This window comes from Oncorhynchus tshawytscha, linkage group LG33, assembly GCF_018296145.1.
Source record: "Oncorhynchus tshawytscha isolate Ot180627B linkage group LG33, Otsh_v2.0, whole genome shotgun sequence".
NCBI lineage: Eukaryota > Metazoa > Chordata > Actinopteri > Salmoniformes > Salmonidae > Oncorhynchus > Oncorhynchus tshawytscha.
The window spans coordinates 32,079,215-32,105,045 of NC_056461.1; the positions used below are offsets into that span (position 1 = coordinate 32,079,215).

The 25,831-nt window shown below is 43.1% G+C and overlaps 1 protein-coding gene across 4 annotated transcripts in view; it reads right to left on the bottom strand.

The window, feature by feature from the left end:
• Window positions 1-11,294: 11,294 nt before the first annotated feature.
• nrg2a (neuregulin 2a) overlaps window positions 11,295-25,831 on the bottom strand; it is a 159,363-nt gene continuing 144,826 nt past the window's right edge. For 3 of the 4 annotated variants that reach the window (XM_042310993.1, XM_042310992.1, XM_024397791.2), the window contains exons 6-10: window positions 20,766-20,868; window positions 20,539-20,662; window positions 20,052-20,179; window positions 19,699-19,920; window positions 11,296-17,425 (exon numbers count right to left, since the gene is read on the bottom strand). In XM_042310993.1, the coding sequence (XP_042166927.1) occupies window positions 16,759-17,425; window positions 19,699-19,920; window positions 20,052-20,179; window positions 20,539-20,662; window positions 20,766-20,868 (1,244 nt within the window). In that variant the 3' untranslated portion in view covers window positions 11,296-16,758. Of the gene's footprint in view, window positions 17,426-19,698; window positions 19,921-20,051; window positions 20,180-20,538; window positions 20,663-20,765; window positions 20,869-25,831 lie in introns of all 4 variants that reach the window. The other variant, XR_006080644.1, reaches the window with a different exon arrangement.

The following is a 25,831-nucleotide window of genomic DNA, read 5'->3' on the forward strand; positions in this document are numbered from 1 at the left end:
CTCTACCTTCTTGCCCTTTGTGCTGTTGTCTGTGCCCAATAATGTTTGTACCATGTTTTGTGCTGCTACCATGTTGTATTGCAGCCATGTTGTTGTTATGTTGTGTTGCTACCATGCTGTGTTGTCATGTGTTGCTGCCTTGCTATGTTGTTGTCTTAGCTTTCTCTCTTGTTGTGTGTTTTGTCCCATATCTTTTAATTTTTTAATTATCCCAGGCCTCCGTCGCTGCAGCAGGCCTTTTGCCTTTTGGTAGGCCATCACTGTAAATAAGAATTTGTTCTTAACTGTCTTGCCTAGTTAAATAAATGTTAAATAAATAAAAATAAAACATCCCATCCAACAGACAGCACCCTATACTGGGCAATGACCAGAATCACTGGGGTATATGTTGTCAGACCAGAGGATAGAGTGCCTCTTACTTGCACTCCAACACCACTTCCAGCATCATCTGGTCTCCCATCCAGGGACCAACCAGGACCAACCCTTAGCTTCAGAGGCAAGCCAGTGGTGGGATGCAGGGTGGTATGCTGCTGGCAAACACCATTGAAAACACCAATGAAAACTTAAATAAAGAATGTGAATATGGTCATAAAAATGGAATTTGATAAGCTCTATGCATGAAAATAAAGATGTTTCAAAATGTGACATTTTGGAGAGACTTTTGACATGAGGTGATGCCTAAGGTTGTTATGGACAAATGTCTGTAAAGAGAGATCGGTATAAGATATCTGCTCCATTTTTGGGCACATCAACTGGAGGGAAGTATTGACCACCTGAGCATCTCTGAATAGTCACCTCAGTGTACAGTTCAATGAACACACAAATATATTTTAGATTCTTTAAAATAGCCACCCTTTGCCTTGATGAAGCTTTGCACACTCTTGGCATTCTCTCAACCAGCTTCACCTGGAATGCTTTTTCAACAGTCTTGAAGGAGTTCCCACATATGCTGAGCACTTGTTGGCTGCTTTTCCTTCACTCTGCAGTCCAACTCATCCCAAACCATCTCAAATGGGTTGAGTTCGGGTGATTGTGGAGGCCAGGTCACCAAAAACACAAAAATAATATCCATCCGCCAGTCAATGTATTGTCTAAGGCTGAAGAAAATACATGGCAATCCCCTGTAAATGCCTACAGCTTCCACACGATGTCGCCAATGCTGTCATTTAGGGGCGGCTTTATCCTTGGTTTGGTAACGTGACGCATTTCCTTTCTTTGGGCTCACCACAGGATGTTTTGAATGTGAAAACATTGACGATGATTTCAAGACTTGCTGCTATCGAATACAGATCGCCCCGTGATCAATTTAATAGATTATTAACGTTTATTAATACCTAAAGTTGGTTTAGAAAAGTAATTTGAAGTGATTTGTAAAAGTATATAGGCAACTTTTGTAATTTTAAAAAGTGACGTTGCGTCTTGTAAAGGGGCATTTTTCTGGATCAGACCGGTGTTCAGCAAATCACATTTTGGGTATACAATGACGGATTTAATCGGGAAAAAGACCCAATTGTGATGTTTATGTGACATATAGGAGTGCCAAGAAAGAAGCTCGTCAAAGGTAATGAATGTTTTATATTTTATTTCTGCGTTTTGGGTAGCGCCGGCTACCGCAAAATCTGTTGTTTTGTTGACGGTCTGGTATTCTGGGGGGTGTATGCTATCAGATATTAGCTTCTCATGCTTTCGCCGAAAAGCATTTTACAAATCTGACTTGGTGGCTAGATTCACAACGAGTGTAGCTTTAATTCAGTACCTTGTATGTGTGTTTTAATGAAAGTTTGAGTTTTATCGAAAACTTTCGGTGGCGCTCTAAAATATCCGCTGATTTGATCCCGCCACAGGAACATCCTCCCTAATTAAAGAAACCTTTAAAGTTCTTGAAATTTTCCAAATTGACTGACCTTCATGTCTTAAAGTAATGATGGATTGTCGTTTATCTTTGCTTCTTTGAGTTGTTCTTGCCATTAATATGGACTTGGTAATTTACCAAATAGGGCTACCTTCTGTATACCACCCCTACCATGTCACAACACAACTGATCGGCTCAAACGCATTAAAAAGGAAAGAAAGTCGACAAATTAACTTTTAACAAGGCACACCTGTTAATTGAAATGCATCCCAGGTGACTACCTCATGAAGCTGTTTGAGAGAATGCCAAGAGTGTGCAAAGCTGTCAAGGAAAAGGGTGGCTACTTTGAAGAATCTCAAATGTAAAATATGTTGATTTGTTTAATACTTTTTTGGTTACTACATGATTCCATATGTGTTATTTCATAGTTTCGATGTCTTCAATTTTATTCTACAATGTAGAAAATACAGATGAAGGAAATCCCTTGAATGAATAGGTGTGTCCAAACTTTTGACTGGTACTGTATGTTTACTTGACATTGCGCTTGCTAAGTTAATGTTTCTAAGTTAATGTTTCTTTCTAAGTTAGTGTTTCTTTCTTTCAACCCTCGTCAGAACACAAATTTATGTACTGGCAAAGGCCAAAAGGCTGAAACATTTGTATAGTAAATAAACAAGTGGTGCTCTGCAAGCACAGTATGCAGAGGATTGTTTTGATTTAAGCACCTGCAATTGTTGGCCTACATTAAACCTTTAGATGTGCCTTTCACTTTCTTGTGTGTGACTGTGAAGTCATGGCAGTTTCCAGGTGTTTGTATCTGTGTGGTATGTTTGGAATGGTCAGAATGTCATACCTAGGGCCCTGTGTTTTGGTTAATCATGGCACATGGCACATGTCCTCTATTTTAAGCTTTCCCCGAAATGGGAATTAGACCAAAAAATTCAAGCCATTGTCTGAGGATGGTGCTGGACCATCTGACGTAAAAATAAAAGGGGATAAATTGATGAAAAGGCTTTAAATAAATGTTAAAATCCAGGTCATTTACAGAGCCTGGCATTATGGACACTTTTGATCTCTTGAAATCAACTGTAACCCCACATTTTTTTTGCAATATTTCATCACCTATTGTCATCTAGTTGTCGACAATGCAAGGAACAGTGTTATCTTGTTAGGGCTAGGGTTCTTTTTTCTCAATTTACGGCTGACTGACGTGTCCAAAGTAAACTGCCTGTTGCTCAGGCCCTGAAGCCAGGATATGCTTATAATTGGTACTATTGGAATGAAGACACTTTGAAGTTTGTAGAAATGTTAAAATAATGTAGGAGACCATAACACAATAGATATGGTAGGAGAGAATCGTTTAATTACATTTTAGGGTATCTGAGGATTAAATAGAAACATATTTTGACTTGTTGTAACAAAGTTTAGGGGTACATTTTTGGATTCCTATCTTGGCATGTTGAACAAGTGGATTACTCAAATCGATGGTGCCAACTAAACTGACTTTTTGGGATATAAAGAAGCATTTTATCTAACAAAACAGCACTACATGTTATAGCTGGGACCCTTTGGATGACAAATCAGAGGAAGATTTTCAAAAAGTAAGTGAATATTTAATTGCTATTTGTGAATTTATGAAACCTGTGCCGGTGGAAAAATATTTTGATGTGGGGAGCCGTCCTCAAACAATCGCATGGCATGCTTTTGCTGTAAAGCCTACTGTAAATCAGACAGTGCAGTTAGATTAACAAGAATTTAAGCTTTTAACCGATATAAGACACTTGTATGTACCTAAATGTTTAATATCCATAATTTTTATGATTATTTATTTGAATTGCTTTGGTCAATGATGTGCTTCGGGACATGCTAAACCAGTTTGTGTTTGTGTACCTTGACAACATCCTGTTTTTTTCCCAATCTGCACAAGACCATGTTCTTTATGTCAGACAGGTCCTTCAGCGCCTCCTGGAGAACCAACTGCTCGTGAAAGCCGAGAAGTGTGCGTTCTACTATCACCTTTCTGGGATATTTGCTGAGGACAATGTTCAGATGGTTCCTGGAAAGGTGAAAGCAGTGGTGGATTGACCTCAACCAATGTCCAGGGTGCCGTTGCAACTGTTTCTTGGTTTTGCAAACTTCTACTGCCATTTCATTCGGGACTACAGCACCCTGGCAGCCCCCCTCTCGGCACTCACCTCTCCCAAGGTACCATTCAAATGGTTTCCAGCTGTCGACAAAGCCTTTGTGGACCTGAAGCATCAGTTCACAACAGCATCCATCCTCATCCATCCTGACCGCTTGCGTCAATTTGTGGTGGAAGTGGATGCTTCGGATGTTGGAGTGGGGGCCATCCCAGCGATCTGCCCAGGACCAGAAGCTTCATCTCTATGCCTTCCAGTCCCATCGTCTCAATCCTGCTGAAAGGAACTACGATGTTGGCAACCGAGAACTCCTGGCAGTGAAGATGGTGTTGGAAGAGGGGTGGCACTGGCTGGAAGGAGCAGAACAGCCATTACTGGTCTGGACTGACCATAAAAACCTGGAATATCTCCATACAGCCAAGCGCCTCAACTCCAGGCAGGCCCGGTGGGCCCTCCTGTTCACCAGATTTAACTTCACCATCTCCTACCGCCCAGGGTCAAAGAATGTGAAGCCTGATGCCCTCTCCCGCCTATACAGTTCCTCTGCCACACCCTCGACCTCTGAAACCATTCTCTCTACCTCATGCCTTACTGCCAGTGTGGATTGGGATATTGAGAACCTGGTCCACAAGGCAAAATGCTCCCAGCCTGGACCTGAAGGGGGCCCGGGCTAACCGTCTGTTTGTCCCTAATCCAGTCCGGTCCCCGGTCCTGGAATGGGCTCATTCCTCCAGGCTGACCTGTCATCCAGGGTCCCGTTGAGGCCAATCCATCTTCCTTCGACAATGTTTCTGGGGGCCCACAAGGGTCCCTGACGTCTCTGCCTTCGTCACTGCATGCACTGTGTGTGCTCAAACCAAGACTCCACAGCAAGCTCCTTCTGACCTCCTGCAGCCACTACCGGTTCCTCATTGTCCCTGGTCTCATATCTCTGGACTTTGTCACTGGACTCCCTCCGTCTGATGGCAACACTGTCATTCTGACCGTAGTCGACCGGTTCTCCAAGGCCACCCATTTCATCCCTCTCCCCAAACTACCTTCTGCCAAGGAGATGGCCCAGCTTATGCCTTCAGTTCTGGAAGGCTTTCTGCACCCTTATTGGGTTGTCAGCCAGCCTTTCATCCGGATTCCATCCCCAACCAAGACCATCCCCAACCAAGACCTGAGGACCACCTTAAGTTGCCTGGTCTCAACCAACCCCACTACCTGGAGCCATCAACTGATCTGGGTGGAGTATGCCCGGAACACTCTTCCAAGTTTTGCCACGGGATTCTCCCCTTTCGAGTGCTCCATGGGATATCAGCCTCCACTCTTCACTGAGCAGGAGGTCAGCGTACCCTCGGCCCAGATGTTTGTCCACCGCTGTCGACGTACCTGTAGAAGAGCCAGGGCGGCTATTCTCAAGACCAACTCCAGCTATTGTCGCTGGACCCCAGCTCCCCGCTACCACATTAGGCAGAGTATATGGCTGTCCACAGGGGACCTGCCCCTCTGGGTAGAGTCCCGCAAACTGTTCCTCCATTTTATTGGTCCTTTTCTCCAGAGTTCCACTGCTGTCCCCCTCTTGTTACCCCGCACCCTCCGTATTCACCCTACGTTCCATGTGTCTAGAATTAAACCCATGTCTCTCAGTTCTTTCTGTCCCCAGGCACCCCCCCCCCGTGTCATTGATGGCCATCCGGCATACACGGTGAGACGTCTGCTGGGTGTTCAACCATGGGGCAGGGGTTTCCAGTACGTGGTTGACTGGGGGGGTTATGGCCCGGGGGAGAGGTACTGGGTTCCTGCTAGAGACATCCTGGATCCAGCCCTCATCGCCAACTTCCACCGCTGACACCCCGGTCAACCAGGTTCACCTGTCCTCGTTATTGTTTCCACCCCCTCCAAGCGTCGCTTGTTTTCCCCAGTGTATTTATCCTTGTGTTTCCTGTCTCTTTGTGCCAGTTTGTCTTGTATGTCCAAGCCTACCAGCTTTTTTTTCTCTTTCTTTCCCTTTTTTACTGCTTTGCCTTTTCTCCTTTTTCTAGTCCTCCCAGTTTTGACCCTTGCCTGTTCTGGACTCTGTACCCGCCTTCCCTGACCATTCTGCCTGCCCTGACCTCGAGCATGCCTGCCACTCTGTACCTCCTGGACTCTGAACTGGTTATGACCTTTTGCCTGTCCACGACCATTCTCTTGCCTACCCCTTTGGATATATTAAACATCTTGGACTCCAACCATCTGCTTCCTGTGTCTGCATTTGGGTCTCGCCTAGTGTGACGATAGGCCCAATAGCAGAGGGTTAGGTTCCATGGCCACACCTGTCTTTCTCTGTGTGTTTTTTATAACAGAACGCGCGTGTCAATGAGCATGCACAGTCTGGATAAATTTGTCAGATTACAAAGCAGAACACATGGATAATCATGTCTTCTATAAAATAGTTAATAAACAAGGCTTCTTGACCCCGAGGGGTAAACTACTAAGCCAGATCAATGACTTAGCCAGCCAAATTCCCAAACTATACTAAATTAATATTTTTTAGTTTTTAGGAAGATAAGAATGAAATGGGCATGGTCTAAGTGTCTCAACAACCTAAAACACATCTACGTTTAGCTAAGAGGTGAACCAGAAAAAGTTATTTTTTGTTGTTTAACAAAGTTAGCTGGATAACTCATTGATCTTGCACTGTAGTTTACCCTCAGGCTGATGGTGACATGATGAGGTAATGCTACAGCCCTATTTATTCTTCCAGAGTTACACCCTCCACCTGCCGATGGACTGACAACCACTCACCAACAGGGCCTCTTTTCCCCGCAAGTGAATCATGTCTGGAAGGCAAAGCGCATACTGTAAATACCAGACCATGACAATGTTCTCAGTGACTGAGGAGACAGACGTTCGTTCAGTTGTATAATCTTAAGATCGAGGTTGAGTTGTCCCTGACATGACAACGGATGCTCTGGCTTTCCATATGGACTGTAATGCTGCCTAGATACATGTTTTAATAGTGCTATTGACCTTGCAAAGAAGTGCACAGCAGATGTACAGGAACAGAAAGCACAGAGATGCCAAATTGATCTGAACAGTTGAATGAAGCACGGAGAAATACCGCACACCATATTCCCTTGATAGCAACCACTTCTCTCTCTCTCTCTCTCTTAGCCGCAAGTCAGATTAGAGTTGCCAAGGATGTGAAAAGTCAGCAAGTACAATTCAAGCAAAATAAAAATGGTGAAAATCGGATTATACTTTTCTTCAACCCTTCATTAGCCTTCATAACACTGTCATAATGGTGACATAATGGTGACATGACAGACACATGGGTCATCTCTGCAGAGGCTGGCAGTATGGGACACTCACTCACAAGCTTTGCAAAGGGCCCTGAATGCAAGATGTGTGTGAGTGAGTTGAACAAGTTGCAACATAGATTTTTAAATGAGTTGAAAGAGTAGACGCCAATAAAAGCAATATTTTAAATTGGATCATATCAATGGTGGTATATTCCAAGAAGTCCTCCTACAGTATATCTTCCAGAACCGCTGGCTTGTTTTAAACTTGGTTTGACACAAGTGGAATAGTATGAAGCACATGTTTCAAGTTTTAGCATGTCAGGATTGACCAGAGAGAACTAACGCCACATAAAAACTGATCGTTGATTAGGGTCATAAGGGAAAGAAACGTATGAGCTATGATGAAAGCCAGATGAATGTCTTGCGAAATAAGTCAATTGTTGTTTTGACACTGAACCACGCTCATAAACACTTGTATCTCTGTTTCATGTACAGTACAACAGCCTAACCTATACACAAGCAGTGTCCCTTGCACACAGATAGTTTTATAGACTAGTTTGCATGAACAAGGGACCATTTTTGCTAACTCTTACCTCTGTGTGTAGCATAGAACGAACAACCTTTCCCCTGGTTTCTACGTTTCCATATCTAAAGATTTCAGCGAAATGGCACTCTAGAAATGGCACAGATGCACAATCGAGAGCATCCTGGCGGGCTGTATCACCGCCTGGTACGGCAACTGCTCCGCCCACAACGCATCACCGGGGGCAAACTACCTGCCCTCCAGGACACCTACACCACCCGATGTTACAGGAAGGCCATAAAGATCATCAAGGACATCAACCACCCGAGCCACTGCCTGTTCACCCCGCTATCATCCAGAAGGCGAGGTCAGTACAGGTGCATCAAAGCTGGGACCGAGAGACTGAAAAACAGCTTCTATCTCAAGGCCATCAGACTGTTAAACAGCCACCACTAACATTGAGTGGCTGCTGCCAACACACTGACACTGACACTGACACTGACTCAACTCCAGCCACTTTAATAATGGGAATTGATGGGAAATGATTTAAATATATCACTAGCCACTTTAAACAATGCTACCTTATATAATGTTACTTACCCTACATTATTCATCTCATATGCATACATATATACTGTACTCTATATCATCGACTGCATCCTTATGTAATACATGTATCACTAGCCACTTTAACTATGCCACTTTGTTTACATACTCATCTCATATGTATATACTGTACTCAATACCATCTACTGTATCTTGCCTATGCTGCTCTGTACCATCACTCATTCATATATCCTTATGTACATATTCTTTATCCCCTTACACTGTGTATAAGACAGTAGTTTGGGAATTGTTAGTTAGATTACTTGTTGGTTATTACTGCATTGTCGGAACTAGAAGCACAAGCATTTCGCTACACTCGCATTAACATCTGCTAACCATGTGTATGTGACAAATAAAATTTGATTTGATTTTGATTTGATTTATTTAGACACAAAAATACTACCCTTTACTGTAGAATACTACAGTACTTACTATAGGATTGTATAATAAAGTGTAGTGTACTGTAGAATACTATACCACAAACAGTAGTATCCTTCTAACGTGTAATACTTACAGTTGAAGTCAGAAGTGTAATGGGTGCGTGTTGTGGCAGAGAAGTCAGGATCAGGAGAACGAACTTGGTGAAAACGAATTTGTTTAATAAATGCTGATAAAACTCCAAAAACCAAAATGTACAAAATAACAAAAGTGGGTACAAAACCTGTCGCACACCAACATAATACATGCACATCACATACAAACAAACAATCTCCGACAAGGACACAAGGGGAAACAGAGGGTTAAATACACAACATGTCATTGATGGGATTGGAACCAGGTGTGAAGGAAGACAAGATAAAACCAATGGAAAATGAAAAATGGATCAGTGATGGCTAGAAGGCCGGTGACGTCGACCGCCGAACAAGTTTACAAACTGCTTGGAAAATTCCAGAAAATTCCATCATGGCTTTAGAAGCTTCTGATAGACTAATTGACATCATTTGAGTCAATTGTAGTTGTACATGTGGATGTATTTCAAGGCCTACCTTCAAACTCAGTGCTTCTTTGCTTGACATCACGGGGGAAACAAAAGAAATCAGCCAAGACCTCAGAAAAAACATTTCACATCTCCACAAGTCTGGTTCATCCTTGGGAGCAATTTCCATATGCCTGAAGGTACCACGTTCATCTGTACAAACAATAGTACGCAAGTATAAACACCATGGGACCACGCAGCCGTCATACCGCTCAGGAAGGAGACGCGTTCTGTTTCCTAGAGACTTTGGTGCGAAAAGGGCAAATCAATCCCAGAACAACAGCAAAGGACCTTGTGAAAATGCTGGAGGAAACAGGTACAAAAGTATCTATATCCACAGTAAAACGAGTCCTATATCGACATAACCTGAAAGGCCGCTCAACAAGGAAGAAGCCACTGCTCCAAAACCGCTATAGAAAAGCCAGACTACGGTTTGCAACTGCACATGGGGACAAAGATTGTACTTTTTGGAGAAATGTCCTCTGGTCTGATGAAACAAAAATAGAACTGTTTGGCCATAATGTCCATCGATATGTTTGGAGGAAAAAGGGGGAGGCTTGCAAGCCGAAGTACACCATCTCCAACTATGAAGCAAGGGGGTGGCAGCAAAGTGTTGTGGGGGTGCTTTGCTGCAGGAGGGACTGGTGCACTTTGCAAAATAGATGGCATCACGAGGAGGTTAAACCTTGTTCGCAAATGGGTCTTCCAAATGGACAATGGCCCCAAGCATACTTCCAAATTTGTGGCAAAATGGCTTAAGGACAACAAAGTCAAGGTATTGGAGTGGCCATCACCAAGTCCTGACCTCAATCATTTGGAAAATGTGTGGGCAGAAAAAGCGTGTGCGAGCAAGGAGGCCTACAAACCTGACTCTGTTACACCAGCTCTGTCAGGAAGAATGTGCCAAAATTCACCCAACGTATTGTGGGAAGCTTGTAGAAGGCTCCCGAAACGTTTCACCCAAATTAAACAATTTAAAGGCAAGTGTATGTAAACTTCTGATCTACTGGGAATGTGATGAAATAAATAAAAGCTGAAATAAATCATTCCCTCTACTATTATTCTGACATTTCACATTCTTAAAATAAAGTGGTGATCCTAACTGACCTAGACAGGGATTTTTACTAGGATGAATTGTCAGGAATTCTGAAAAATGGAGTTTAAATGTATTTGGCTAAGGTGTATACAAACCTCCGACTTCAACTGTACTATAGAATGTTGTAGTATACTGTAGAATACTATAGTAAATACTACAGTAAGGTTCACAAAAACACTACAGTCCACAAAAACACTACAGTCTGCAAAAACACTACTTTTTTAACTATAGTAAATACTACAGCATGCAATTTGCACATACCCTGCCCATTCCCCTCCCCCATATCCCAATTTGTGCCACCTATAAGTGGGAAACCTACATACCAAGTATAGCCCATATACTGTGTTCCCTACAGGTTATACAATCACTTTATTAGGTGCACTACACTCATTCACAAAAATGCATCGCTCCAACAGTCACGTGGCTTACTATATAAAGCAGACAGACAGGCATCGAGTCATTCAGTTACTGTTCGATTGAATGTTAGAATGGGCTAAACGAGTGTGATCGTCGGTGCCTTATATGCCCGATCTAGTATCTCAGAAATGGCCACCCTCCTGGGCTTTTCACCACGACGGTGTCTATGGTTTAATCCAGATTGGTGCGACAAACAAAAAACAAACAGCCAGTGACAGTCCTGTAGGCAAAAACAGTTAGTTGATGAGAGGTCGAAGGACAATGGTAAGAATCATGCAAGCTAACATTTGGTCCACAAACAGACAAATAGCGGTGCAGTACAACAGTGGTGTGCAGAATGGCATCTCAGAACACACAACTCGTCGACCCTTGTCACGGATGGGCTATTTCAACAGACCACCACACCGGGTTCCACTCCTATCAGCTAAAAACAAGAAGAAGTGGCTCCAGTGGGCAGGCGGTCACCAACACTGGACAACTGAGATGGTCCTGTTGCGTCATGCTGATGGTCGAGTCAGGATTTGGTGTAAACAGCATGAGTCCACGGACCCATCCTGCCTGTTGTCAACAGTACAGGCTGGTGGAGGTGGTGTACCGCCCTCCAATCTGCAGCAACTGGGTGATGCCATCATGTCAGTATGGACCAACATGCAAAGGGGGTTCCGACCCAGTACTACCTAATAAACTGGCTGGTGAAAAGAGAAGCTCTGAACTATCCGTTCAGACCTTCAGGTTATGGAATATTTGCTATTTTACTATTTCTCCAGTATGTTTCCTCAAGGAGAACGCCTCCACTTTATGTCAATGGTAATAAAACCAAAAAACAGTACAGTATATACTGCACTATACTACAATCCGCCAAAACACTACACGAATTACTGTAGTATATACCAGTTTTATTTTACTACAGCATTTATACTATAGTTAACTGTAAATACTACAGTAAATACAGTATTAAACAATTATACAGTGTAAACTAAAGTATTTATACCATAGTATACCATAGTATTTTAAATTGGACTTTTTCCACATTTTGTTGTGTTACAGCCTGAATTTAAAATGGATTAAATAGAGATTTTGTGTCAAAATACCAAATAATGTCAAGGTGGTATTATGTTTTTATGCATTTTTGTAAAGCTGAAATGTATTGAGACAATAAGTATTCAACCCCTTTGTTATGGCAGGCCTAAATAAATTCAGGAGAAAAAATGAGCTTGTGACTTGTGATACAAGTCAGAATTCGACGTCCATCCATGTCGGGAGGATGTCAGAAGATGACTTGGAAACCAGGCACTAGGGGCAACAGTGAGCGATGTTATCTTCAAGTAGGTTTTGGTTTTGCTAGGGAATTGTGGACAGGGATGGCAGACGGGTGTAAGCATCTGCCTCTGAGTCCAAGGATTGCAACTTCAAATCCAGTGATAGAAAGTTGTTTTTAAGATTTTTGTCTTAAGCCTATCCCAAACCTTAACCCTAACCTTAAAAATGTGGGGTTAATGCTTAAACTTAACCTTAAACACTATCGATATACCCAGTCACTACAAAGATACACAAAGATACAGGCATCCTTCCTAACTTTGTTGCCGGACAGGAAGAAAATAGCTCAGGAATTTCACTATGAAGCCAATGATGACGTTAAAACAGTTATAGAGTTGAATGTCTGTGGAGAAAATTGAGGATGGATCAACAACATTGTAGTTACTCAACAATATTAACCTAAATTACAGAATGAAAAGAAGGAATCCTGTACAGAATAAAAATATTCCAAGCATGCATCCTGTTTGCAATAAGACATTAAAGTAAAATAAATTGACTTTATGCCCTGAAAACAATGCTTTATGTTTGGGCCAAATCCAACACAACACATCATTGAGTAACATGCGTCATATTTGCAAGCATGGTGGTGGCTGCATCATGTTACGGGTGTGCTTGTCATCGGCAAACCTTATGGAGTTTTTTGGGATAAAAAGAAACATCAAACAGACAAAATCATATCGGAAAAGCTGTTTCAGTCTACTTTCCAACAGACACTGGGAGACAAATTCACCTTTCAGCAGGACAATAAGCTAAAACACAAGGCCAAATATAAACTGGAGTTTCTTACCAAGAAAACATTGAATGTTCCTGAGTGGCCTAGTTACAGTTTTGATTTAAATAACTCATTTGAGTTTGAAGCATTTTATAAAGAATAATGTGCAAATATTGTATACTCCAGGTGTGCAAAGCTCTTAGAGACTTACCCAGAAAGACTCACAGCTGTAATCACTGCCAAAGGTGATTTATGTATTTAAAATAAATGATCTAACATTTCTACATTCAGGTTTTCACTTTGTAGATGGGTGAGATATTATTGTTTAAAAAAACCTGATAAAAAAAAAATCAGGCTGTAACACAACAAAATGTGTAATAAGACAAGGATGTTTCACAGGAACCACACACTTCAGATACTGGAAACAAAAGTCACAAGCAGAAAGGTTATAAAAGCCAGCCACACAGTACCTCAGCCCAATGGCTAAGGATATCTCAAAACACACACCAAAGTCCTGCACAGAGATGACCACTTTATGTTAAAATGATATGAATCAAGATTTATTTTGTGGATTATTTTTAAAATTTTATTTTACAATCTATGACAATCTAGCATATTCCTAGAATGGAGATGGGGGGGGGGTATTTTTATTGCTGAATGTTAAATGAAACACACTTCCACTGACTGAAAATAAACTGACTGCTGCTTTTCACCACCATGCACCCATATACCTTGACCACAAGTACATGCAGAGGAGAGGTGTTGAAACATGTCAAGCAAGGGAAGAAAAAGAAAAACCTGGCAGCACTTCTATTGGGTGAGGAGGGGGGCAAGGTTGGGAAAATATCACATTTAAACTAGAACTACTGTCTTCTTTTACATTTTTCAAACATACAAAATTACACTCAGAGTGTGAGAAACCGAAATGAGAGAAAATCCATTTGTGAGATGTCTACGTGTCTACGTGTTTTTTTCAATGTGCCTTCATCTTACAGCCGTTGTGTTTTAAATCCTACTTATTAGTTTATTAGTTTACTTTTGACCTAGACTCATCTGATGATTTTGTCCTGGTACAGTCATTTCTTTTTTTGGTTATATTTTAGAATGTATATAACCAGTTTTGCAGGATTATCAACAATCATTTCAAATGCATTGTCAGAACCATTTACTCCAACATTTTTGACAGGTATGAAATTAACTTCCAAACCTGTTAGTGACATACTTCATAACAAGCAACATTATTATCCTTATCCACAAGACCGAGCAGCACTCAACATTAGTGAATGAGACCCTTTAAAGTGATTAGTCATTACTGTAGACTTGCGTGTTGTCTGCTTGGTCTGGACTCGTGCGATAAGAATTCAGTGTCAATGGACATGAATCTGTGAATGAGGAAAATTGACAATTTGAGCAAGCGCTGCATAACTGCATGGAAAATAAGAATGGATATAAATATGTATTGATATCATGTTACTTCTCCTGCACAATAGGCATTACATAGGTTTCACACAACACACCTCTTAGAAAATGATGTCATCAAACAGAGCAAAATAGAAAGTTTGCATATTTTGGCATTTTATGATCCTCCAAAGTTTCACAGCTATTTCTCTTGTAATGGTTTAGTATGTTCTGCTCTACTCTATTCTATTCTGTTCTATTCTGTTCTGTTCTCCACTGAGATTCCACTCTCCTTTCTTTCTCTTTAGATGGGAGTGCTCAGAGGCATAGCATGTTGGGTGTGTTCTTTATGTCCTTGGGGGGGGGGGCTTAGTCTTAGGGAAATATTTTGGTGGAGGGAGAGGGGGAGAGAGAGAGGGGAAGAGGGGGCAGAGGGGTGGGTGGAAGTCCTGAGATGCTGTGCGAACCTTTACTTTGGCCACAGGGACACAATGGACAGGTGAGGAGGATGATGAGGAGGAGGAGGCATGGGTGATGGGAGAAAGATATACATTCATGGGATTTTTAGTTTTGTCTCTTTGTATTGAGCCACTATCACTGATGGCAGGGATATCTCCAGACCAACTGAGACACTGGCCAACGACATTTCTTCTTCAGAATCAGCCAGGACAAGGAGGCTACCATGAGACAAACCTTACCCTGGTGGGACCAGTAAGGAGCCAGGAGACAAACCTTACCCTGTTGGTACAAGGAGGGGGCCAGGAGACAAACCTTACCCTGTTGGTACAAGGAGGGGGCCAGGAGACAACCCTTACCCTGTTGGTACAAGGAGGGGGCCAGGAGACAAACCTTACCCTGTTGGTACAAGGAGGAGGCCAGGAGACAAACCTTACCCTGTTGGTACAAGGAGGAGGCCAGGAGACAAACCTTACCCTGTTGATACAAGGAGGGGGCCAGGAGACAAACCTTACCCTGTTGGTACAAGGAGGGGGGGGCCAGGAAACAAACCTTACCCTGTTGGTACAAGGAGGGGGCCAGGAGACAAACCTTACCCTGTTGGTACAAGGAGGGGGCCAGGAGACAAACCTTATACTGTTGGTACAAGGAGAGGGCCAGGAAACCATCCTTACCCTGTTGGTACAAGGAGGGGGCCAGGAGACAAACCTTATACTGTTGGTACAAGGAAGGGGCCAGGAAACAAAGGTGGGGCAGATGTAAACACACATCAAGCAATGACATGCAGAACTCTCTACCCAACATAACTCTCTACCCAAAAGAACTCTCTACCCAACAGAACTCTTTACCCAAAAGAACTCTCTACCCAACATAACTCTCTACCCAACATAACTCTCTACCCAAAATAACTCTCTACCCAACAGAACTCTTTACCCAAAAGAACTCTGTACCCAAAAGAACTCTCTACCCAACATAACTCTCTACCCAACATAACTCTCTACCCAACAGAACTCTTTACCCAAAAGAACTCTGTACCCAAAAGAACTCTCTACCCAACATAACTCTGTACCCAAAAGAACTCTGTACCCAACATAACTCTCTACCCAACATAACTCTCTACCCAACATAACTCTTTACTCGAAAGAACTCTGTACCCAACAGAACTCTGTACCCAACAGCAGCGCAACCCTGGAACCCAGGCTGATCTTCACTGTGCACCTGCAGCTTTCCTCTACTGATACAATTGCTTTGGCGCCCAAGATAGCAACCAGTTGGTTGGTACAACAACACATTAGGACTTGTAACACTCACACACGCACAAGCATAGCTGTACACAAACCCCCCCACACACACAGACACACACACACACACATACGCACACAAACACGTGAGTACACGCACTTACGCACACACAAACACTCCTCCCCACTCAGAGAGCAAGGACCTGCGTTGCATTGATCAGACTTTCTACTGGAGAGTCCCAAAATGATAAACCCTAGAGGTGAATTATATTCATGTAAACATACACCTTATGATTAAGTGGTTTATATTGCATGATGTGGAAGGGGAGGAGTAATGTTCAAATGGGGCTCGACTCCCAGAAGAACGCAGCCTGAAAAGAAGAAAAACCAAAGCCCAAAAAAGAAAAGAACAGAGGAAACGTGTATAAAAAATGATGTCCATATAAGAAAGGCTACAAAAACTTCCACTGGCCCTCTGCCATCGGAATACAGCAAAAGGCACCACAATATTACTCAATGTTTGAAGTTGTGAAAAAATTGGCACGTCTTTTTATACTGTAAATCAAAATGTACATATAAATAGAGTTTTCCCTATAAAAAAGTCTTTGCTGTTAACTAGTAGACAACTTTTGCTAAAAATGAAAATAAATATTTCATTTGTTTAGAATATCTGTCAGTTATATAAAATAAAAATATTTTGTATAGGTGCAGGTTTATACTATATTGATTTTCGTTGGTAGCTCATCCTCTTTCTTTAATGCGGTACATTGTCCGGTTTGGACCGTGACTGCGTCTGTCTGGTCTGTACAGTCCCACGTGCACCGTGCCGCCCCGAAGAGTGTGACTGAGAAGTCCTACTGTTGGCCGGCCTGCAGATGGTGGAGGGCTCCGCATTCATATTCTGCATACTGAGGAAGGGTGTGCTCTCACCCTCCCCCTCTGACTCGCTGTCCATCAGGCAGCTGCGAGAGCCGTAGTCCTGTGACGCCTCGTATCCTCTCGGCGCTACGTAGCCGTTCTGTCTGGACCTCCGCAAGCGCCGACCCCCAACACCACCACTGCCGGTCCCACTTTTCTTTGGTTGTTCACGGGAGGAGAGGTACTCCTGTGTGGTCTCGTAGTCTTCTTCCTCAGCCAGCCTGTAGGGACTAGAGGGCAGGCTGCCCGTGCTGTCGTTCAGGTAGGTGCGGCGCTGCTGCCGGTAGGGCTCCTGGCGCTGGACGTCATGCAGGGGCACCTGGTAGCGCCGCAGCAGAGGCTGGTCATCCTCCGGGGGGTAGGGGGTGTGGGCGGCGGGTGGCAGGGACATGGCCTGGCTGGTGTTGGGGGAGGTGATCTGGAAGGAAGGCACCTGCGGGGACAGCGAGTAAAAGAAGTCCACTGGAGACAGGCGGGCCGGCGTTGTCAGGGCTGACACATACCTGTAGTGAGGGGGAAGGTAGGGTGGGGAGTGGGGAGTGGGGAGCGGGGAGGAGAAGGACAGGGAGAGAGAGGACCAGGCCAAACAGCAGCAGCCCAGTTAGATGTCATGTCTAACAGAATGATGTGGGAAAGGGACCCTCATCCACAAACAGCAGTAAGAGACATTATTGAGTTAGTGTGCAGGTTTGTCAGTTGTGGGTGGATGGTGTTTGTGAAATCCTGCTTGCTCAGTTTTCTACATCTTTGTTATGTTATTGAATGTGTTTAATGGTTAATGTGACCTTTAGCCTTACAGAGGGCTATATCTAGGGAAAACATAAGTGTGTGTGTTGTGCTGAGTTTTGAGATGCTGTTTTATGTTTACAGTACAGTCCCTCTACCTTCATATGTTCTATGGCACTAGGGAAAAACATAATACCCCCTTTAGGAAAAAGCATCTGAAAGATCCAAAGGCAAATCTAAAATAAAGTGAATCACTGTTCCACTGTAATCCTGTTAAGTTTAGCACTGCGATGCTGCCTGGTACTACTGTTCAGTCAAATGTTCATTATAGATTACTGTAGCCATTTATAGATGAGCTCACTCTCACTAACTCAAACACTCTAAAACAAACATCTTAAATCTGCAATATGTACCTTTTTGGGCGACCTGACCAAATTCACATAGAAATGTAATTATAGCAAATCTAAGAGGCAGTAAATCGGTTCTATGTACGTCATTTCTATGCTTCCCGTTCTTGAATCTTTAACTTTCGGCTTTTGTACACCAGCTTCAAACAGCTGAAAATACAATATTTTTGGTGATGGAAAATATATTTCACAGTGGTTTAGATGGTACAGTGATTCTTTACTACACTATACTTGATTGTTATGTCACATAAACTTAAATTAAGTGAACTATTAGAATTTTAGCATACCAGGGAATGGCCATTTCAGCATGGTGCATCTTGAAATGAGAAATGTTTGTGGTCATTAGTTTCCAGCTAAAATAACTAAATAAAAGTTATGTACACTTCTCTAAACCTCCTGTGAAGATGAAGATGTGTCCCTACAATAACATCTGTGCTCAATCTTTAGGCATACAGCAACCCAGGGCGAAGATCACAGAAGTGTTGACAACCACAGCCACACCAAAGATCTGCTAGCTAGAGCTCCACCCCAGAGATCAGATCTGTTGTTCTACTCTCCTTGTCTTAATGAAGTCCTTACGGTATCCACCCTCCTGTTTAGCTGCCTTACAGATTTAGGAGAGTATAGTACAGTACAGTACAGTAAGCCTGACCCAGCAGATTCTTCACTTGAGAAATAAATCTGCCTGTGGGCTCTCTCCTGACGGATTTTATCCTCAAAAGACTCCTAACTTTAGTACAGCAACTGGATATATAACTTAACTTGTATATACCTACCTTATCCTTCTTTTATCAGAACATGACACAAGAACAGTATACATTTCAAGACCTGGCTGTCCTACAGTTAGTGGTGTAAAACACTCAAGTAAAAATACTTTAAAGTACTTCTTAAGTAGTTTTTTGTGGTATCTGTACTTTACTTTACTATTTACTATTTTTGACAACTTTTACTTTTCCTTCACTACGTTCCCTAAAGAAAATAATATGTACTTTCTACTCCATACATTTTCCCTGACACCCAAAAGTACTAGTTACAATTTGAATGCTTAACAGGACAGGAAAATTGTCCAATTCACACTCTTAAAAAGAAAATCCCTTGTCATCCCTACTGCCTCTGATCTGGTGGATTCACTAAACGCAAATGCTTCAATTGTAAATTATGTCTGAGTGCTGGAGTGTGCCCCTGGCTATCCGTAAATTTAAAAAACAAGAAAATCGTTCCGGCTGGTTTGCTTAATGTAAGGATTTTGAAATTATTTATACTTTTACTTTTAATACTTAAGTATATTTTAGAAATTGCATTTACTTTGGATACTTAAGTATATTTAAAACCAAATACTTTTAGACTTTTACTCAAGTATTTTACTGGATGACTTTCACTTTTACTTGAGTACTTTTGTATTACTGTATCTTTTACTTTTACTCAAGTATGACAGTTGGGTTATTTTTCCACCACTGCCTACAGTAGGCCTATCTCATCATGTCTGGCTATGGTAGAGTAGTATTTGCCATTGACTCTTTCAAAGTGCCCTCGCTGGCCTCCAGGGGCCGATAGAGAGCCAGCTGTAAAACGAGGCCTCCTAAGGTGGGCACTAGAACATCCCCCAGTGCCATAACCACAGAGAGGGCCTGTTCCCTTCCCACCTGTCGCTGTGTGGAGAGTCCCCCAGCGAATCGAACGAGTCTTCATACTGCAGGCCCGGCCGGTGGGGCACAGTAGAGCCACAGTGTGCGGCACGCCTGGCCCTAGCCTCCATGCACGCAGGACTGTTGCACCTACTGGTCCCCACGGAGGACGACATCATGCCTGGTGAGTCTGAGAGGACACTGTCAGTCCGCTCCAGGCTCCATGTCCGCTCCTCGTGTCTGAGACAAGAGAGGACCAAAACATAGGGTTCAACCAGGATATGGTCCGGTGTGTAGTTCAGTGTGTATTTTTCTGTGTGTCAAAAAATGTACCTGTGATGTGTGTAGTGAGGCGGATGTTGAGGGGTTACCTGTGAGTGGATGAATGGGCATGGGTAGAGGAGTTGTGAGATCTGGAAGACGCATGGCTGCCTGGGAACGAGTCCTCTGGTACATGCCCTATGACTCGCTCCGTTGCAGGCACATTCTTAGAGATGTACTAAAACACACAGAGGAAAGTGTTGGAGAGATGGTATGGAGGGGAATTGTGTCACTGCCCATCTTCATGTTGAACTTTACATACAATACCGTCACAAAGACTGTTGCTAAATCTGTCCTGACACATTTGAAACGTCACTGATTGACCATGTGTGTGTTCTGAAAGGAGAGGTTTAGTTACTGTTGGAAGTTAACCTGTGACCTCGCTATCCTTCAAGAGAGTACTCATGCTCCACTAAAGGAAAGTAAAATCATGTATGCTATGAAACTCATACGAAAACAACCCATTCACCCTTCCATTCATTCACTAACTGATGACAGAAAAGTCAGTAAGGGAATCGATGGATATGTGCCACTCACATCTACCATGGGTATCTCCTCAGGGCCAGGTCCTGGGTGATTGGGTCCGTTCGCTAGGTTCCGGTTTGGGTGATCTGCACACATGTTCTGCTGCAGGTGATTGTGCATCTTCTTCCTCTGTCTCCTGTGGAGGAGAATACCCCAGTCACTCTCATAGCACTGGAGCTGAGTCAACAGTCTATGCTAGGGTCTATCTAACACACCTATACTGTCCTGGGCTGACTTACTTGGTTTTGCAGTAGGCCACCACACACACAATGCCCACCACCAGCAGAGCCACGCAGATCCCCGTGATTGTCAGGACTCTTTTCTGGTAGAGCTCTTCAGCTTCTGTGCACACACACACACACACACACACACACACACACACACACACACACACACACACACACACACACACACACACACACACACACACACACACACACACACACACACACACACACACACACACATACACACACAGAGAGAGAGACAGGTACGAAAATAAAACTACAACATCAGTCCCTTGAAGGAGTAAGTTTAGACATCATGGACATCCTTAACACCATGTCTCTGATGCCCCAGCCCTCCTGTCTCCCACAGCTTTTACACTCCTACACTAAGCAGATGTTGCTCACTCTCTTTACATGTATCAAAGTAGACATACTGTATGGAGGTGTTGAAGGCTCTGAGCATGAATTAGATTACAATGAAACTCCAACCCTTCATTGTAATGGCTGTTGAACAAAAGCCAGTTGACACTAGTAAATATTCATAAATATTACTGGAATCATTATTGTTTCAACATCCTTAATCAAAAAAGATGCCTGGGGGAAAAGCATTCACTAGAAATGTGCATTTCTACATTTAGATGACTGGCATTAACTGGGAATTTGTACAGCATTCACTAGAGATGTAGATGATTACATTTGTTTTAATTACTGCAGCATTGTGTGTTGCTCGTTGTGAATGGCTGGGCTTGGTTTACAGTAACACATGTCACTGGTACGGATCACTGTAACGATCTAAAATGGAGGTCCGCCCAAAACAGGTTGGCACAGAAAAGCTGTCCCAAATCTGCTACTCTGATTGTAGGAGTGCCTCATTCATCCAAGGGTCTCTACTGACTGAAAGCCCATCAGATCAAAACTCATCTACACAGAGGCCGCTCATCCTCTCACTGTCTATTCTGCTAATTTTATACAGAGGCACTCACACAAGCAGAACCACAGGTAAGGGGTCTCTGCAGGCGTTAAACATGCTCTGCATCAATGCCTTCAAATATAAAACAAATAAATTAAGATTTTATTTTTTAACTTTTGTTATTACATGCATTGTTACTTCTGGTTTTTGTGATCAACAAAAAAATGAACTAAAACAGATTTTGAACCTCTTTGCTTTCCCATAAAAATGTTCCTGTGAGGAGGGGAGGATGTGGCTTAACCAGGGGAGAGTGGAGGGAACGAGGGAGCAGACCAGGGGGAATAGGTAGTGGGCCTGTGATAAATAACGTAATAGAAATGTATTGCATTTTTACAGCTCCTCCCATATGAGGTTGCCTCACTCTCACCCACTTCCTCCATTCACCAGCAGCTGCAACAGCATGGGCTATTTTGACACTATAAATGAATCACCATGGATAGTATAAATAGCAATATTTCAGCCATATTGGTTGATATCTAGTGATGAAGAATTTTACACGGTGACAGGAAACGGCAATATTGAAATTCTCGGAGCCTCACATAAATTTACCTGAATGTAGTTTGACTATTTTGTACAGTGAGGTCTCATAAGTAAATAGTAAACTATGGTATCACAGGACATTTCTTGGGAAAGGAGGTCCTTAAAGAACAGACTATTTCTTTACACTCTAAATAAGGTATGACATGTTCATACCACAGTCACTTAATGAAAAAGAGTCTAGACACACAATGCATTCTACTTTTACAGACAGTTTTCAACCAAAGTAAAGTAATTGATGGACACAGGTAGAACAGAGCAGGTTGACTTACAAACATCTACAGTGAGGTTTCAAATGAGAGGTGGATAGAGGTTATAGGTTAGAGGTTAGACGTTAGAGGTTACAGGTTAGAGGTGGAGTGTTGAGGGGATGAGGAGAATGACACAGTTAAGATGAGCAGCATGGATGTTGGGGTGGGGTGGGGGGATAGTCAACTGTAAACCTGGCATAGCATGCTAACAGGAGGCAGAGGAGGGGAGAACATAAAGCAAATCTTGGAGGAATATCCTGCCTGGTTATGGTTGATAGAGAGGAACAGGGATGTCCTATTTGCAGCACTCATCCTGAGGTCCTGTCTGTGTCTCAATGATGCGGCAATGGATTCTCACATTGGCTTAATACAAGTTGAAACATGGTACAGCTCACGCCGCTTTTTAATAGGTGTATCATTAAACCATGTGTGTGTGTGTGTGTGTGTGTGTGTGTGTGTGTGTGTGTGTGTGTGTGTGTGTGTGTGTGTGTGTGTGTGTGTGTGTGTGTGTGTGTGTACATATATAGAAAGAGAAAGAGAGAGAGAGAGAGAGAGAGAGAGAGAGAGAGAGAGAGAGAGAGGTGAATTTGTGTGTGTATGTGTGTCTTTTCAGTGTCTAAGGAAGGATTAGAAGTGATACAACTCTTACTGAGTAATGTAATCAAATTCACACTAGTGTTAACACAAACCCGGTGTGTGCTAAAGGAATCACATGAAACTAAGCACTGTTTATTCTGAAGTAAACAGTAGAGACATGGAGGCTCACAAAGATTAGTCTGATGTCATCAACCCCAGAGAGAAGATTCCAGAGGGAGTCAGAGGATAGATGGAGGGGGAATCTACTCCCTGAATAGACGATAGATGGAGGGGGAATCTACTACCTGAATAGAAGATAGATGGAGGGGGAATCTACTACCTGAATAGAGGAAAGATGGAGGGGGAATCTACTCCCTGAATAGAGGAAAGATGGAGGGGGAATCTACTCCCTGAATAGACGATAGATGGAGGGGGAATCTACTACCTGAATAGACGATAGATGGAGGGGGAATCTACTCCCTGAATAGAAGATAGATGGAGGGGGAATCTACTCCCTGAATAGACGATAGATGGAGGGGGAATCTACTCCCTGAATAGACGATAGATGGAGGGGGAATCTACTCTCTGAATAGAAGATAGATGGAGGGGAATCTACTCCCTGAATAGACGATAGATGGAGGGGGAATCTACTACCTAAAAAGAGGATAGATGGAGGGGGAATCTACTCCCTGAATAGACGATAGATGGAGGGGGAATCTACTCCCTGAATAGAAGATAGATGGAGGGGGAATCTACTACCTAAAAAGAGGATAGATGGAGGGGGAATCTACTCCCTGAATAGAAGATAGATGGAGGGGGAATCTACTACCTAAAAAGAGGATAGATGGAGGGGGAATCTACTACCTAAAAAGAGGATAGATGGAGGGGGAATCTACTACCTGAATAGACGATAGATGGAGGGGGAATCTACTCCCTGAATAGACGATAGATGGAGGGGGAATCTACTCCCTGAATAGATGATAGATGGAGGGGGAATCTACTCCCTGAATAGACGATAGATGGAGGGGGAATCTACTCCCTGAATAGAAGAGAGATGGAGGGGGAATCTACTACCTAAAAAGAGGATAGATGGAGGGGGAATCTACTCCCTGAATAGAGGATAGATGGAGGGGGAATCTACTACCTGAATAGAGGATAGATGGAGGGGGAATCTACTACCTGAATAGAGGATAGATGGAGGGGGAATCTACTACCTGAATAGAGGATAGATGGAGGGGGAATCTACTACCTGAATAGAGGATAGATGGAGGTGGAATCTACTACCTGAATAGACGATAGATGGAGGGGGAATCTACTCCCTGAATAGAAGATAGATGGAGGGGGAATCTACTACCTAAAAAGAGGATAGATGGAGGGGGAATCTACTACCTAAATAGAGGATAGATGGAGGGGGAATCTACTACCTAAAAAGAGGATAGATGGAGGGGGAATCTACTCCCTGAATAGAAGATAGATGGAGGGGGAATCTACTACCTAAAAAGAGGATAGATGGAGGGGGAATCTACTACCTGAATAGAGGATAGATGGAGGTGGAATCTACTACCTGAATAGACGATAGATGGAGGGGGAATCTACTCCCTGAATAGAAGATAGATGGAGGGGGAATCTACTACCTAAAAAGAGGATAGATGGAGGGGGAATCTACTACCTAAATAGAGGATAGATGGAGGGGGAATCTACTACCTAAAAGAGGATAGATGGAGGGGGAATCTACTCCCTGAATAGAAGATAGATGGAGGGGGAATCTACTACCTAAAAAGAGGATAGATGGAGGGGGAATCTACTCCCTGAATAGAAGATAGATGGAGGGGGAATCTACTACCTAAAAAGAGGATAGATGGAGGGGGAATCTACTACCTGAATAGAGGATAGATGGAGGGGGAATCTACTACCTGAATAGAGGATAGATGGAGGGGGAATCTACTACCTGAATAGAGGATAGATGGGGGGGAATCTACTACCTGAATAGAGGATAGATGGAGGGGGAATCTACTACCTGAATAGACGATAGATGGAGGGGGAATCTACTCCCTGAATAGAAGATAGATGGAGGGGGAATCTACTACCTAAAAAGAGGATAGATGGAGGGGAATCTACTACCTAAATAGAGGATAGATGGAGGGGGAATCTACTACCTAAAAAGAGGATAGATGGAGGGGGAATCTACTCCCTGAATAGAGGATAGATGGAGGGGGAATCTACTCCTGAATAGAGGATAGATGGAGGGGGAATCTACTACCTAAAAAGAGGAAAGATGGAGGGGGAATCTACTACCTAAAAGAGGATAGATGGAGGGGAATCTACTCCCTGAATAGAGGATAGATGGAGGGGGAATCTACTCCCTGAATAGAGGATAGATGGAGGGGGAATCTACTACCTAAAAAGAGGATAGATGGAGGGGGAATCTACTACCTAAATAGAGGATAGATGGAGGGGGAATCTACTACCTAAAAAGAGGATAGATGGAGGGGGAATCTACTCCCGAATAGAGGATAGATAGAGGGGGAATCTACTCCCTGAATAGAGGATAGATGGAGGGGAATCTACTCCCTGAATAGAGGATAGATGGAGGGGGAATCTACTCCCTGAATAGAGGATAGATGGAGGGGGAATCTACTCCCTGAATAGAGGATAGATGGAGGGGGAATCTACTCCATGAATAGAGGATAGATGGAGGGGGAATCTACTCCCTGAATAGAGGATAGATGGAGGGGGAATCTACT